This window comes from Chiloscyllium punctatum, chromosome 45 (genome assembly GCF_047496795.1).
Source record: "Chiloscyllium punctatum isolate Juve2018m chromosome 45, sChiPun1.3, whole genome shotgun sequence".
NCBI lineage: Eukaryota > Metazoa > Chordata > Chondrichthyes > Orectolobiformes > Hemiscylliidae > Chiloscyllium > Chiloscyllium punctatum.
The window spans coordinates 47,447,959-47,464,446 of NC_092783.1; the positions used below are offsets into that span (position 1 = coordinate 47,447,959).

At 39.1% G+C, this 16,488-nt stretch overlaps 1 protein-coding gene across 1 annotated transcript in view; it reads left to right on the forward strand.

The window, feature by feature from the left end:
• The first annotated feature begins 536 nt into the window (after positions 1-536).
• Positions 537-16,488, forward strand: part of sort1a (sortilin 1a) — a 77,647-nt gene continuing 61,695 nt past the window's right edge. The window contains exons 1-2 of the mRNA XM_072563681.1: positions 537-893; positions 12,348-12,407. Of these exons, the coding sequence (XP_072419782.1) occupies positions 675-893; positions 12,348-12,407 (279 nt within the window). The 5' untranslated portion in view covers positions 537-674. The remainder of the gene's footprint in view (positions 894-12,347; positions 12,408-16,488) is intronic.

The following is a 16,488-nucleotide window of genomic DNA, read 5'->3' on the forward strand; positions in this document are numbered from 1 at the left end:
GATCTGCATCGTCATTCAATGAGATCATGGCTGATCCTCAACTTGAGTTTCCTGCCTTTTCCGTGTAACCCTCGATTCCCTTACTTATCAAACATGTATCTCGGCCTTGAATTTATATTTAACGATCCACCCTTGACAGCTCTGTGTGGTAAAGAATTGCACATATTCTCTTTGAGAGCAGAAATCGCTCCTAGTCTATGTTTTAAAAGTGTGAAGGTGTAGTGCTTTCCAAAATTTTGCCATGATAGCAAAAGTAAACCAGGGGAAAGATAAAAGAAAAGGAACGAGTGCATTTGATGAAACGGTACATATTGAATCTCTAACAATATATCCAAGCTGCTCTGTGGAAGAAGCAATTGTCCCCTGGACAAACATCAGCCTCAGCACCTGAAGGGAGCAGATGGATCAGATTGCCACTGGCCTGAGGTCGTGTGGGCTGATTGACAAGGAGGCGGACCGATAGGCAGCGCGAAGAGGCGGAGAAAGCCACTGATTGGGGGGAGGTGTTGCTAGGGGCGGGACGTCCGGTGGGGCGGGTGTCAGTTTGTTGTTGGTGTTTTTAAACCTGCGTGCTGACGCGATGGTGTTTTTGACATTTTATTCACATTTGTTTATTTATTAACCAACTTTAAATTTGAAGGTTGACCGGGTTAAAAAGGAGGAAGAGGTGAACGATGGGGGCAGTGGCTGGGTTGTTGTTGCTGCTGCTGCTCTCCGTGTTTGCGGTGTTTGATTTCCAGGGCAGGCTCGCGGCTGCTGCAGCTGCAGCGGCGGCGCTCGAGGAGCAGCTGCTCAGCAACAGCAACGGCCACGGGCTGCACGAGAGGAGCATCTCCACCAACTGCCAAGAGCGGCAGGGGTTCCAGAGGAATTTAACAGCCCACACCCACAAGGTGAGTGAGTCGCAGCATGTTCAGAAACCGAAAATGCTGCAAAAAAAAAACTCAGCAGGTCCATCGGCATCTTTGGGGAGAGAGAGAGAGAGAGAGGCAAAAGTGAGGACCGCAGATGCTGGAGATCAGAGTCTAGATTAAGAGTGTTGCAGGTCAGGCAGCGTCTGAGGGGTGCTTTTCCAGCACCACTCTAATCTGTGGAGAGAGAGCAGAGTTAATATTTCGGGTCCACTAACCCTTCTACCGCCTTCTCTTTTATATATAAAAAAAATTGCAATAATCCATGTATCTCAATCCGTTAAAGTTGCTCATCAGACAGCCTCCTTTCTTCCTCTTGCCTCAGCAGGTTGTGTCAGTGTTTTGTACTGTAACTGTATCAGAATATGCCCAAGACTCATTTTCCACCTTTTCTCCCCAAACACCAAAAGTGTGTTTTTTTTTAAATTTTTAATCATTACATGTGAGCCAGCATTGATTGTCCATCCCCGATTGCCTTTGAGAAGGAAGTGGTGAGCCACCTTCTTGCAAGTGCTTGCCTTAACTTGAGGCGCAGTGCTGCTTACAGGAAGGGGGAAACGTAAAGCGTGTCAGTGTAGTTTTAAAAATAGCGCTCCGTGCATCAGAATTTGTAAACATCTTCACTGCCATCTTTGCCCAAAGCAGGCCTTTTTTAAAAAAAAACCCGATGAATGTAATTTTCAAACGACAAGTCAAGATTTTAATTGGTATCCCCGAGCTTTCAAATCCAACCCTTTTTTGCTATGTTTTGATGAGGCGTTTTGGAATTTTCTCAAACCACTGTTATTGGGAACCTGCCGTCCAAGTTTGGGAGGGATGTTATTGGAGTTTTATTTTCATTTTAAAAATGATAATTAAACATCCACTCTCATGGCTGGTTTATGACTGAAAAATAAAACTATAATCACGAGAGCAGAAATTTAAGTGACTGATTAGACGGTTGAAACAGTGTGTTTGTGAAGCTTTAGGAATGTGCTGGTAAATTTAGATTGTGAATTAAAACTCTTAAATTTTCAGAATTAGTTAAGCTCTGTCAAGCAGTATTAAAAGTGTTACTTTTTTGTTTTGGATTTAATAGCTTGAAAAACATCACTTAAATGTTAGCTGCATTGATTAAAACTTTGAAGAAAGTGAAAATATAGGGGAAACTTATTGTCTGTGTTTGATAGCTTCCCTTCATGAATTATGCTGCAATTTTGATACATTCACAAAACAGTTTTAAATTTGTATGTAAGTAGGTGTATAACATTTCATGTCCTGTTTCTGGTTGGGTATCTCATCTCAAGTAGTAAAGTGCTAGAAAGTGGGATGAGTGCAGATTTAGAGTATTTTTGTTGGTGCAGGTTTGAAGAGTTGAAGGGCCTCATCTGTACTCTGAATCTACAGTGCACTGTGTTCATAATCCAGTTGCTGTTTATCTAATTTATGCAGCTGAACACATGTTCATCATCTTGAACTGCCTTCAATTCTTCCTTTTTGAAATTCTAAATATTTTTAGCTTGCCATTTCTGCTTGCTTCTACGAGAGATGCTGTCATAATTATTTGCACTTAGCTTTGTGTTACAAGTAGTAATTATGTTTGTTCTAATTTTAACAAACTATATGAATGCATTTCTGAAGTACTGTCAGTACCCACTTGTTAACCTGCTTCTAGTTGACGCTGGTGCTTTAATGTTGGCACTGACTGCATACAATAATCGAAAATATGTAGGAGGTGGAAGCTGTAATTGGAATAGTTTCAAAGCCCATGATATCAAATGTTTAGTCAGAACTAGCTTTAAATTTTGAGATCAACTTTTGTTTGAATAAGTGAGTTTGGCTATTCCTTAATTTCCCTTTCAAAGTGTAGGAAATATAAAATCATAAATTGGCAGATGATGATTCTTTAATGCTTAATGTGTAACTTAACTCATGCAGTTTAGCTCAATCTCTGAACAATTTCTCTTTTTTTTAATCAAATCATACTTACCTATTATTAATCTACCAATTCTGAACATCCCTGGATGCTATGGCCAATTCACCTAACCTGCACATCCTTTGGACCGTAGGAGGAGAGCAGACCACCTAGAGGAAATCCATGCACACACTGGGCAAATGTGCATGGACAGCCACCCAAAGCTGGAAATGAACCCAGGTCTCTGGTGCTGTGAGGCAGCACTGAGCCACCATGTTGCCCAATTTTATTAATTCACAGGATGTGGGCCAGTAACTACTGCTTAGTCTTTGTTGTTTTTGAGAATTTGGTGATGGGCTCCCTCCTTGTACATTTGCAGCACTTGGGATATAGTTACTTCCACAGTGCTATGAGAAAGGAAATTCCAGGATTTTGACTCAGTTGCAGTGAAAGAATGGTGATGATGGTGTTGTTCTCATGTTTTTGCTGTCATTTTCCTTGTAGATAGAAATCATGGATTTGGATGATGCCTTTTAAGGAAGCTTGGTAGTTTTGTTCAATGCTGCAGTGCTGCCTCAGTGGTGGAGGGAGTGAATATTGAAGGTGTTAGATGGGGTACCAGTCAGCTGCATGGTAATGAGCTGCTTGAATGTTGTGGAGTTGCACTTATCTGGGCAAGTGGAAGGTATTCCATTCCTGATGTAGAGCCTTTGCCTGAAACATTGATTTTCCTGCTCCTCTGATGCTGCCTGACTTGCTTTGCTTTTCCAGACACTCTCGACAATATTCAGTCACACACCTGACTTGTCTTATAAATGGTGAGCAGATTTTGAGGAGTCAGAGTGAGTTATTGCAGAATTTCTAGTCTCTGATCAGCTATTACATCCACAGTGTTAATTTGACTGGTCTAGTCAGTGTTTGATCAATGTAACCCCAAAGAGGTTTGTAGTCAAAGATTCAGTGAAAGTAATGCCGTTAACTGTCAAAAGATGATGTTTGGATCTTCTCATTGGAGATGTTTATTGCTGGTACTTGTGCGTTGCAAATGTTAGTTGCCAGTTGTTCAGCCCTTGCTGCTTTTGGACTTTGACTGCTTCAGTATCTGAGGAGTCATGAATGGGGCTGAAGGTTGTGCAGTCATTTTTATATTTGTTCATGGAATGTGGGTGTTGCTGGCTATGCCAGCATTTATTGCCCATTTGTAATTGCCCTGTAGAAGGTAGTGATGAGCTGCCTTCTTGAATCACTGCAGTCCTTCAATTTTTGGCAAACATCCCCACCTCTGACCTTATTGAGGGAAGGCCATTGATTAAGCAAATGAAGATGGTTGTACCTCGGATACTACTCTGAGGGACTCTTTGTCAGCTCTTGTGTTGCAGTGGCAGCTTCCCTACTTATGGAACAGGAGGCCTAGGAGTCCCAGCTGCTGCAGAGGGGTATAATAACAGGTTGATTTTGAAATATCCAGCCTAAGCAACTCCTGCAGTGATGTTCTGTGGCTAAGACAATTAACCTCCAACAATCACAACCACGGTCCTTTGTACTTGCTGTGACTGTAACCATTGGAAAGAGTTTTCCCCTTTCTCTTTTTCACTCCAGTTTTGATTTCAGTTTCAATCATTTCAGTTATACTCTTGCAAGTTATAAATTGGTATGTGGTGGTAAGCCATTGGAAATTTGTTTTCTGTAACGACAGTGTAAGCTATTCAAGGCTTTTAAAAATTAAATTCTTGATGTATCTGTGATTCTTGAACATAAATATTTATGCCTTTTAATTGAATTTGTTACTCTATTGGAATATTTGCTAAATTATAAGTTTATGATTTTCACTGCAAGGGAAATGGATCACAATTTAAGGTTGTGGTTCAGCTTTCTATTGTGATACTCAACCTATTACATTTAATGTTCTGGAGACCCAAATTTACATCCCACAATTGCAGATGGTGAAGTTTGAATATATTAAAAAAAATTCTAGAATTGAGAATCTGCTGATGACCACAAAACCATTGCTGGTTGTCAGCAAAACCCATGTGGTTCAATGATGTTCTTCAGGGAAGGAAATCTGCCATCTCTGCCTGGTCTGGCCTACATGTGAGTCCAGACTCTCAAATGTGGTTGATTCTCAACTACCCTCTGACAGGCAAACCACTTAGTTCAAGGGGAGCTAGGGGCGGGCAACAAATGCTGGCCAGCCAGCAATGTCCATGTCCAACAAGTGTCTGAACCTTTGATCACCATACGAATGAAAGGCAGCATTGATTGAATGTATTTGGCATGTTCATGAGAACAAGGAGCAGGAGTAGGCCATCTGGCTCTTTAAGCCTGCTCTGCTATTCAATAAGATCATGACTGATCATTTCATGGACTCAGCTCCACTTACCTGCTCTCTCACCGTATCACTTAATTCTTTGATTGTTCAAAAAAAAATCTGTCTTAGCTTTGAAAACACTTACTGAACTAGCATCATCAACCACTACACTGGGCAGGGAATTCCATAGAATTACAACTCCTGGGTGAAGAAGTTCCTTCTCCATTCTGTCCTAAATCTGCTCCCTGTAATCTTGAGGTTATGCCCTCTTGTCCTAGTTTCACCTGCCAGTGGAAACATCCTCTGACTTCCATCTTACATGTGAATTCCAGTGAATATAATCCCCATTTACTCAGTCTATCCTCTCAACTCCGGAATCAACCTAGTGAACCTCCTCTGCACCCCCTCCAGTGGCAGTTCATCCTTTCTCAAGTAAGGAGACCAAAACTGCATGCAGTACTCCAGGTGTGGCTTCACTAGCACCCTGTACAGCTGCAATGTAATCTCCCTGCTTTTAAACTCAATCTCTTTAGCAATGAAGGACGAAATTCCATTTGCCTTCCTAATTACTAGTACCTGCAGGCCAATCTTCCTTCTGTGATTCATGCACAAGGATCCTCTGGTCCCTTTGCAAAGCAGCATGCTGTAACATTTTATCATTCAAGTAAAAGTCATTTTTACTGTTACTCCTACCAAAATGGATGATGTTACACTTGTTACCATTGTCTTCCATCTGCCCAATTTATCTATAGTCCTCTGCAAAGTTTCACAGTCTTCTGCACACTTTGCTCTACTACCCATCTTAATGTCATCTGCAAACTTTGACATACTACACATGGTCCACAACTCTAAACCATCTATACACATTATGAATAATTGCAGTCCTAACACTGATCCCTGAAGCACGCCACTAGTCACTGATTGCCAACCGGATGACTTTTGAGGAATAGATAACAGAATTACTTGTACAGTTATTTTGGTATTGATAGTTACAGTAATATAGCTTGATATAGTGACTTAAGTCAGTAATGTATAAATCAATGTAAGCAGAATAAACATGGTTTTCAAAATTGTAACAGAATAATATTTGTTGGGTTCGGCTAAACAGTGCGATAAAATTCCTGTCACGTAGCTTTTAGCTGGGCTTGTTTTAAACTGAGTAACAAATGTGTACATTTTGATGCATCTCCTTAATACTTGAATGCAAGTAGTGGATTTACTGCTGCGTTGAAGCAGTTGGATCTTTCTGTGTACTACTTCAAAAAGTTGTCAGCTCACTATCTGACTCACTGGATGTCTTCTTTCACCTGTTTGATGTTTCTTCGTTTTTAGACCTAATGGTTTGTTTTCACTACTTTTTCTTATCACTTTTCTCTGTCAAATTCCTAAAACATCTTAAATTCATAGCTTTACCATCATATGAAGTTGATTTCAAACTTGTGAACTTTTCCCCACAGAGTTTATACTAAAATAGTAGCATTGCCTTCAGTAACAAATCTTGTGGGATTGAATTACCTGAGGCTGCAGCTTTTGTTGTGTAGTGAGCCTGGTGATCACAATGTCTCTTTGCTTTCTAAACTTTTGCACTATTGGATTTGAATTATGGAGAAGCTATTTGACCTTGAAGGTTATTCATTGCAGTTTGTATCAACACTGGAGGATATTCCACAGAAAGCTATTGAATCCACCCTATAAATGAAGTTGTCTGCAAAGGTTAAACAATTGAGTGCAGCGCTTTCATAAGTGAAGAAAGCATTTGCAATTATGCATTACCTTTTCATACCTGCAAGTATTCCCAAATGGCAATTAAGCAGTGGGATTTTGCTTTTGAAATTAGATCACTATACGTAAAGTGAATGAATGACTAGATAGACAGATCTTTTTCTCCATAGTGGCTGAAGGAATACTGTTGGTTAGGACACCAGGAAGACTGTTTGACTTTCTGAACTGCTAGAACAGATACATAACTTAGTATTTCATGTGAAAAGCATTCCTTCAAGCTACGTGCAAGTGCCTATCTAATTTACGTACTTAAGGCCCTCATGGAAATTCTGACTGAGGTACAGGAGTGGTATCAAGTGACCTAATCTGATACTTGTAAACATAGTTACTAAATTTGTGTGTAGTACTTTAGTTAAGCAATTCCACTTTGTCCCATTATTTCATTTGTGTGTTGAACTTACCTATTCAGCAGCAAAATTTTATAATGCATCAGTCTTATCTTCACATACCAGGCGACTATGAAATGATGCCAGTGTTTGTTTGTTTGATTGATTATTGACTTATTGCTGTGTCATTCATATTCTGATGTGCAAAGAATTCCGTAAAGAGAGCTTGATAGCTGCTAAGTGAGAATTCCAGTTGTGATAGCTGATTGTTCTTGTTCCTAGTACTAGGTCATAACTTTGTTTTCTTAGTTGTGATGGTTTGTATAATATACAGTAGTTCTGGTAGATTTGGATCAAACAGAAAATGCTGAAAATGTGGGTTATCCAGCATCTGTGGAGAGCACAGTTAATGTTTTATTTCCAGTTCCTACCATTTCCAGTATATTTTTTCTTGTTTTTTTTTGTTAATTATTCAATACACCTGCTAAACAGATTAAGCTCACTTCTCTGACAGTTGATCTCCATCTGTTTGTTTTTAATAACAAAATGTTGAAGTTGGTATATTTATATAAGACATTCTGAGCTAGGAGACCCAAGTTCAAGTCCCATCTGCTTAAGTGTGTAATTAAAATCTTTGAACAGTTGATTAAAAAATATCTGAGGAATTCTTTGACTCTAGCGGCACAAACATATTCAGAAGACTGTATGAACTAACCTGTTCATTTTATATGTCCATTTATATTTGGAATTGGTCACTGGTCAATTTAGAGAAGCACTGGTACTAAAGTGGTGAAATATTTTTGAATCTCTCAGGCCAAATAGCCTCTTTCCATGCTATCGAGGTGTGCTCTGGAATATCTGAATACTCTCACTCCTATGCACATAGTCCACATTCCAGCAAAATTTTTCCCTTCAAATAATGGGATTAGAAGAGTTATGTTGAGGACCCTCAAAAAAAGTGTAAAGTGTACCTGATGGAATGCTACTTTAACCTTTATTCAGGGTTAATATTAGTAGCTTCTTGAATAAAAGTGTAGCTTTCTGGTTTTTAGCTGGAATATAGAGGCAAAGGTTATGCTACAATTGCATATAGTTCTAGTTAGACCATGTAAAGTGTTGTAACCCTGGTAGAGACCAGCAACTATTTTTATTTGAAATCTGAAAACCTAATTACTTCTGGAAAGAATCAGACTGCAAGGTTGATTTGTTTAAAACCAAAAATAATTAATTGTGCGAGAGTCAATAAAGATGAACAATAATAATTGCAATAACTTAATCAGTTGGTAAAGGTATTAAATGTATAATTAGCATAGTAATACTTACTGTAAACAACTTAAGTGTCTTCCTACATTCATTTGATTTCAATCCCGAGCAATCACAGTGAGATCCTTCTGCTCCTTGCTAACAGCATTCTTGAACCCAATGGTTGCAACAGTTCAGTAAGGTGTCTCACTGTCACCTTCTCAAGGACAATAAATTGCTGGCCTGCTACGTGATTTCCGCATGCTGTGAAAAATAAGAACAAGCCCCTCCAATCTGCTAATACACTTTCTTTTTAAACTTCTTTGTTTCTTAAATGTTTCAGTTGTAATTAACTTTTTTAGTTATAAAAACTGAGATAATATTTCATGTCTGTGACCTTGCATCAACCCTGAAACATTATCTCTGTCTGTCTGTCTCTCTCTCTCTCTCTCTCTCTCTCTCTCTCTCTCTCTCTCTCTCTCTCCCCACCTCCAAAGGTCTTGCTAAGACTTCCGCGTATTACCAGCATTTTCTATTTGTGTTCACTTCTTCCTATTAGCCACAATCTTTACTGAAAACAGTGACAGTTGTCATTCCTCCAGTATGTTTTATTTTTAATAAATTAATTACACTTTTTACTCTAACTCAATTTAAGGTTATTGTTTGTAAATCTTTTCACATGACTTAGAGTTTTGTGAAGATAAATTTCATGACTGCAGGTCTAGATTTCATGGCGAGTGGCAGTGACAGCACTCCCTTCTAACCTCTAATAAGATTGCTACAAAGATGTACTTTGTGGAGTGGATTTTCCCTTTTCCTGGGTCAAAGTTGAGTGAGATCTCCAGGCATCCTGCTAAAGTGCTATCATTAATCAGAGTTTGCAACCAATTGCATTCATGTGATCTCATAGTCAAGAAACTAGGAAGTTAAACACGCAGTCTTTATTTTTTAATTACATTTTGAAGAGGAGAAATAAGACAAATGCATGTAGTAAAGGTAGAAGCTGTAATGCCAAGGTTTTCCAATTTCAAAAAGAGTGAAATTTTTGAACATAATTGAGAAATTTGTTGTTCCAAAAGTGTGAAATCAAGATTTCAGGGTTACTGAGGTTCATAAGTAATTATGAACTTGTGTTTTAAAGATTAGTTAATTGTAAGGACATCTGCAATAAGACTAACAGCATAAAGGAACTGTTTCTTGTCATTACATAATTTGTAATGACTGCTGACCAGAGTGGGGCCAGGGAATGCTTTTCAACAGTGCACTGTACAGAGAGGTGTACATTCACTGAGAGCAACATTTCAATTTCTGTAACGGAAATAAAAATTGCTGGAAAAACACACCAAATCTGGCTGTCTCTGTGTAGAGTGAGAGTCGATAAAGCGTTGTGCTGGAAAAAGCAGAGTAGGTCAGGCAGCATCCAAGAAGCAAGAGAATCTAGGTCTTTAGTTTTACTGAAGGGTCCTGCCTGAAACGTCAACTCTCCTGCTCCTCTTATGTTTTCTGACCTGCTGTGCTTTTTCCAGCATAATGCTTTTCGACTCTGGCTCTCCAGCATCTGCAGTCTTCACTATCTCCTCTCTGGAGAGAAGGCAGAGTTAACATTTTGGGTCCAGTGACCCTTCAGAACTGACTGTAGCTAGGAAAAAGTTGGTGTATAAACACTAAAGATTTGGGGAGGGGAGAGGGAAGAGGGAAGGAGTGAACGATATGTGGAGATGGAGCCCAGAGAGAATGAAACACTGGGCAGACAAAGGACAGCTTGGGAAAATTAATGGCTTCCAATGGGAATAATTAGTAGCTGACAGTCAGAGTCATAGAGCTGCACAGCATGGAAACAGACCCTTCAGTCCAAATCATCCATGCCGACCAGATATCCTAACTCAATCTAATCCCATTTGCCAGCACTTGGCCCATATCCCTTCCTCTTCATATACCCATCCAGATGCTTTTTAAATGCTGCAATTGTACTAGCCTCCACCTTTGCTGTGAGTCATGAACTATTTTCTTAAACATTTTTCATTGTTTCTCAACTATCTTTTCCACTAAAGTCCTTTTCCAATTCACAAGGACACTGGTCCCAGTACAGTCCAAGTGAACAGTGGTAGCAGCCCATGTGAGGACCAGCCCTAATATGTAGGGGTTGGGGTACAGACATGGGACAAGCTGCTCAGCCCCTAAAACTATTGAGCTCTGTATTGAGTTCAGAAATCTGTGGGTTCCCAAGTGGGAAGTGAGATGTGGTTCTTCCAGCTTGCACTGAGCTTCGCTGAAGAACTGCAGCAAGCCCAAGATACAGATGTTGGCTAGTAAACAGTGATATGTTGAGATGGCAAGCAATCAGATGCTTAGAGTCATTTTTGCAGATGTAAAGAAGATGGTCTGCAAAGTGGTTTTTACAACTTCCATGCACCACCTTCAGTTTCCATATTTAACTGTACACATGTGAAACCCAGAAATTATAGTCAGTTTCCTGAAAAGTAATGACTGAGAACGCATAACTGTTATGTCGTCATTACTCTGTCAAAATCTGAACCTTGGTGTTGGAGACTGTGGATGGGGAGGGAGGAGATTTAAAAAAAACTTATCATTTTCAACTCTTGTGTTTGCATTGGAAGAGGATAAGTTATTAAAAGTGATTCAGGACTGGTAATGAGTGATCGTCTTTTCAGAATGCTGAGAAAAGGAGAAGATGATGTTTTACATGCCATCAGGCTGAAGGTTGTGAAAATAACAGCGTGAGCTACTAAATCAGGAGGAAGACAAGCTGAGTACAAGAATAAGCTATTGTAGTTCTGGGAAGGGGATGTTTCTTTTTCCGTTACCTTGCAATGATCCAATAAATTTTATTCATTATGGAATATGCAAAAGATTTTGGGGGAAAAAAGTTTGGATGTACACTTCGGACAGAACTGTTTTGGAATCCTATTGGAACCTCAGTATGAATGATCACTTTTGAAATAAGTGGACTAAGCATGAAGTAGAACAAAATTATCAGAGGCTGCGTTCTGATCTCAGTCATGTTGATTCTAATGCCCTGCATCTCTTGGTGATGGGGGATTTATTTGTTCTTGTGATCTCCCACATGCTCTTCTCAATGTCAGTTGGACTATTGAGTACTGACATCTAATGAATGGAGAGGTGATGCTTCCTTGGTTAGCGGCTGTCTTATTATAGTCACCCGGAGCATTTGTTTGCCCCTTTGCCACCATTGGCAAGTCTTGATTCATTCTGTCCCGCTCAGGCAGGCCTTAGGCTGCAAGGAAAAAGCAAAAATTTGCATTTCTAGCCCTGCTGCTCCTGTACCCAATGGTTTGGACTTAATTTGTGGCTGGTTGAGAGTCCCCACAGCAGCTTATGGCATACACATTGTTGCAAAAATCCTTTGTTAGTGTCTTACATACATTGTACGCAATAACTAATTTTGTTGATTGAGTAAATTTGGCTGGATATTTGCTTGACTTCACAGTAGACTGAACACTAATTTAGTCCTGCTACATACCATAACTTTGCCAGAATTAGTCATAAGATGGGACCTAGCTATGCTGATAAACTGTAGCAAATTTTGGTTCATGAACTAAATTCGATGTATTATTTTGATATTAAAATAGTCATGGTGTGAGATATTGGTCGGTTATAACAAGATGACATTGGATTTGTGATTTTGAAAATGTGTCATTAGTGTAAAATCAAGTTGTGAAATATGGTGAATTAATGCACTACTTGATAGAAAAAATCTATTACTTAACAATTATTGCCTTAGTCAAGCCTACTACAGTGTATAATCAATTACTCTTGTGTTGTCATATTTGTAACTGAATGTGTCCTTTATAATAAGTGCTTAAATATGATTTCTGATTTCTTCCTCCCACCCCTCCTTCCAGTATGAGTTTTTGGATTTGAGTGGATCAGTCACGTTAGCATGGGTTGGAGATGGAACTGGTGTAAGTATGATGTGAATTTTTTTTTATTATTGCTGTTGAATTGATGAGTTTTTAAAATTTGTATGATTGCAAACCTTAAATCAACAAAGTTTAATATTGCATTAATTCTTCAAAATAAAATGTTGTTATGGACTAGACCAGACCACTCAAAACATTTTTAAGCAGGCAGCCCCAGACCATAACTTTGCAATTTGTTTCGATAAGTGTACGGTGAAAATTAACCAGAGTAAGCTGGCTAGGTTGACTACGCGATTTTAAAACAGACAAAAATTTATTTACAACGTTACACAATGAAACACAAAGAGCAGAACAAAGAACCCCTACAGAATTCAACCTATCCAACTAGACTTAAATATGCTGTTCTGAATATATACAACAGTCCCAATAAGCAAACTCCCTCTTAAAAAAACAGGCTAAATGGAACACATGCTTTCAGGTTGAAGTTGAGAGGCTGAAAAGAGAGAGACATTCCACATAGCTCCCTGTTGAACTTCCCAGTTCAAGACTGAACTAAAAACTGCTCCGCTCAGGTCAGCTGGAGAACTGACCGCTCCCCTCTCTTTATTCAGGCCACTTTTAAAGTATAACCATTTTGGCCTGAAGTCCCATCCTTTTACATATAAACAAAAGGCCTTTCAAATTCCTTTTCATCTCTGTACCAAACCAGATTGATCAGAGCCCAACCTGATATATTGCCCCTCTGATAAAAATCAAGGATAGAGTCTCCTTGAGCCAAGGAACAGCTTTTAGAAAAAAAGGTGACTAGCTCTGAGACAAAAGGAATAATTGCTGAAAGATGGAGCCAATTATATTGAAGAATATGAAGTATGTTTGATGTTAAACTGATTCTGTGTACTGTGCAAGTAGGTTTTCTGGCATGCAACTTAAATTTGGTGTAAAACTGAAGATTTTTAAAAAATACATATTGCATCAATAAATTGGTTAACACTGCCTTTCAGAATTCAGGCGAATTTTTATGTGTGTTAAAGTCTTTCTGTTCTCATTTAAATAGTATATTTTAACCAGATTTGTTTACTATTATTCTAAAAAGAAGCAAATTTTAAGCCAATCACAGTCAATCTTGATTAGGTCTCCCAAATTGCATGGAGTCTGCAGTCTAGTTTTTTACCATTATAATAAACTGGACTCGATTACTACCTTTATAAACAACAGAAATTTTGTCTCCTGAGAAAATATTGTGCCAGAATTAGTGTCAGTGCAGTTGGGTTCTATAATCATCAGTGCAGACATTTCTGGAAGCTGTGCCAATAATTAGCAGGTTTCATTTTTGGATTCTTTTAATTGCTACTGTCTGGTTATTGGAACTCCTTGATGATTTGCTTGATAAACTCATTCTATAGCTCAAATAAAAATGGTCAGAATTCTTTCTGCAGATTTTTAGTGCAACTGTCTTGCTGGTACTTGTGTCTGTGCACAAAAATAATTGAGGACAGGATCAGGCTTGTTCGCTTTCCACAAATAGACTGCAGACATTCATTGTGTAAGCTCTTGCATAATCGTGAGGTACTGAAAGTTAGCTTGTTTATAAGAATCTTTAGAAGAGGAGGCAGAAAAAGAAACATTATTCAAGTATAGTGATATGAGTTTAGTAAAGCCAATTTAATAAATGATGTTACTTTTTGTAAATAAGGTATTACTGACCAGGAGTACTGAGTCTTCAGATTTCCCAAAAATATTTACAGTAGATAGGCTAGACTTTCTTAGTTTAGTACTTGATGTGATCATTTTAAATATGATTTGGATCTCTGATACCCTTTTTAGAAGTCTCAAAAGCATCAAATTGCATTTTTTTAAGCTAACTTGCCAATGGAGCCATTTTCTTAAAACCTGGGTCTATTGAAAAAAGAAATTATTTTAACATATTCAAGTGGTAAAGAAGTGATGAGGCAAAATTTTGCTATGTAAAATCTATGCACCTTGCCCTCTTTGTTTTTTTTCCCCATGTGATCAGTGTCAGTAGCCCGAATAGCATTTATTGCCTTTCCCAAATTGCCCTTGAGGATATAGTGAGCTACCTTTATTGAGTCTTAGAGAAGTATAGCATGGAAATAGACCCTTTGGTCAAACCCATCCATGCCGATCAGATATCCCAACCCAATCTATTCCCACCTGCCAGCATCCGGCGCACATCCCTCCAAACCCTTCCTGTTGATGCAGGTTTTGGGGATTTAGGTGCATCCATAGTGCTGTCAGAAAGAAAGCTGTAGGGTTCTGAAGTGTGTCAGAGTCATAGAATCATAGAGATATGCAGGACTGAAACAGACTCTTCAGTCTGACTTGTCCATGCCAACTAGATATCCTAACCTAATCTAGTCCCATTTGCCAGCACTTGGCCCATATCCCTCTGTTCCTATTCGTGTTCCTATTCATGTTCCCATCCAGATGCATTTAAATGTTGCAATTGTATCAGCCTCCATCACTTCCTTTGGCAGCTCATTCCATACACCAACCCACCCTCTGTGTGGAAAAAGTTGCCCCTTAGGTCTCTTTTATATCTTTCCCCTCTCATCCTTAACCTATGCCCTCTAGTTCTGGACTCCCCCATCCAGGGAAAAGACCTTGTCTATTTAGCCTATCCATGCCCCTCATGACTTTATAAACCTCTAAGGTTACTCCTCAGCCTCCGACGCTCCAGGGAAAACAGCCCCAACCTATTCAGCCTCTCCCTATAGTTCAAATCCTCCAACCCTGGCAACATACTTGTAAATTTTTCTAAACCCTTCCAAGTTTCACAATATTCTTGTGATGGGAAGGAGACCAGAATTGCACGCAGTGTTCCAAAAGTGGTCTAACCAATATTTTAAGTCTGGGTGGTGTGTGGCTTGGAGGGGAACTTGCTGGTGATAGTGATTCCATTCAGTTTGTCCTTTTTGGTGGCAGATGTCGAGGGTTTGGAAGTTGCTGTTGAAGGAACCTGGGTGATTTATTGCAGTGCATCTTGTAGTCTAAGCACATTGCTGCAACTGACCATCAGTGTTGAAGGTTGTGAATGGGATTCCATCAAGTGGGCTGCTTTGTCTTTGATGGTGTTAAGCATGTGTTGTTAGAGCTGCACCCATCTGGGCAAGTGGAGAGTATTCCATCCCGTTCTTCTTGACTTGTGCATTGTAGATAGTGGCAAGTTATTTGGAGACTGAGGTGAGTTAGTCGCCAAATTTCTTTGCCTCTATCTCGTTTTAATAATTACTATATTTATGTGGTTACTCCAGTTCAGTTTCAGATCGATGATAACCCTAAGGTATGGTATGAGTTAAGAATAAATCAGGCTGTTGGGCCCACTTTACCTTTGAATAAAATCATAGTTGATTGGTTTGTTTTAAATTCCATATTCCCGCTTGTTTTAAGATCAGCTTTGATTCTGTCATCTAACAAAAATGTCTGCCTTAAAACTATTTAAATGATCCTGTCTGCTCCACCTTCTGAGGCATAAGTTCCAAAACTAGTCAACCCTCAGAAAAATATTCCCATCACTTCTTCTGACCTAAAAGGGAGATCTCAGATTTTTAACTAAAGCCCTCTAGTTCTGGACTTGCCCTCGAAAATATTTCCACACCCACCTTGTTAAGGTCTTTTGGGATGTTGGATATTTCAGTCGTCTCATCCCTTGATGTTTTCTCTTTTTTTTTTCTGCTGTGCAGACTTAAGAAGCTTCCAAAACTGAAAGTCAATGCTCAGAATAGCATGGCATGTCAGTCCTTACTCTTCTAAACTCCAGTGCAAGCAAGCCCAGCTTGTCCAACTTTTTCTCAAAAGATAACCCATTATTCCAGCTAAAACTAGTAAACTTTCTCTGAATGCGCTCTTTCCCCCCCCCCCAACACACTTACATCCTTACGTAAATAACAAAACCAAAACTCCGTATATTATATCTGTGATGTGAGTCTTGTTAATGTCCTGTATTACATCCTTTCTGTCTGCTCAGTTATCTCAAAGGATGGCATTTTATTGCTGTCTTTGTCACTTGCTGTAATTGCATAACTTTTTTTGACTTATGCACTGTAACACTTCACACCGTAGGGATTTGAAGAATCTATGAAAACAGGCATTTGGCCCCTCGAGT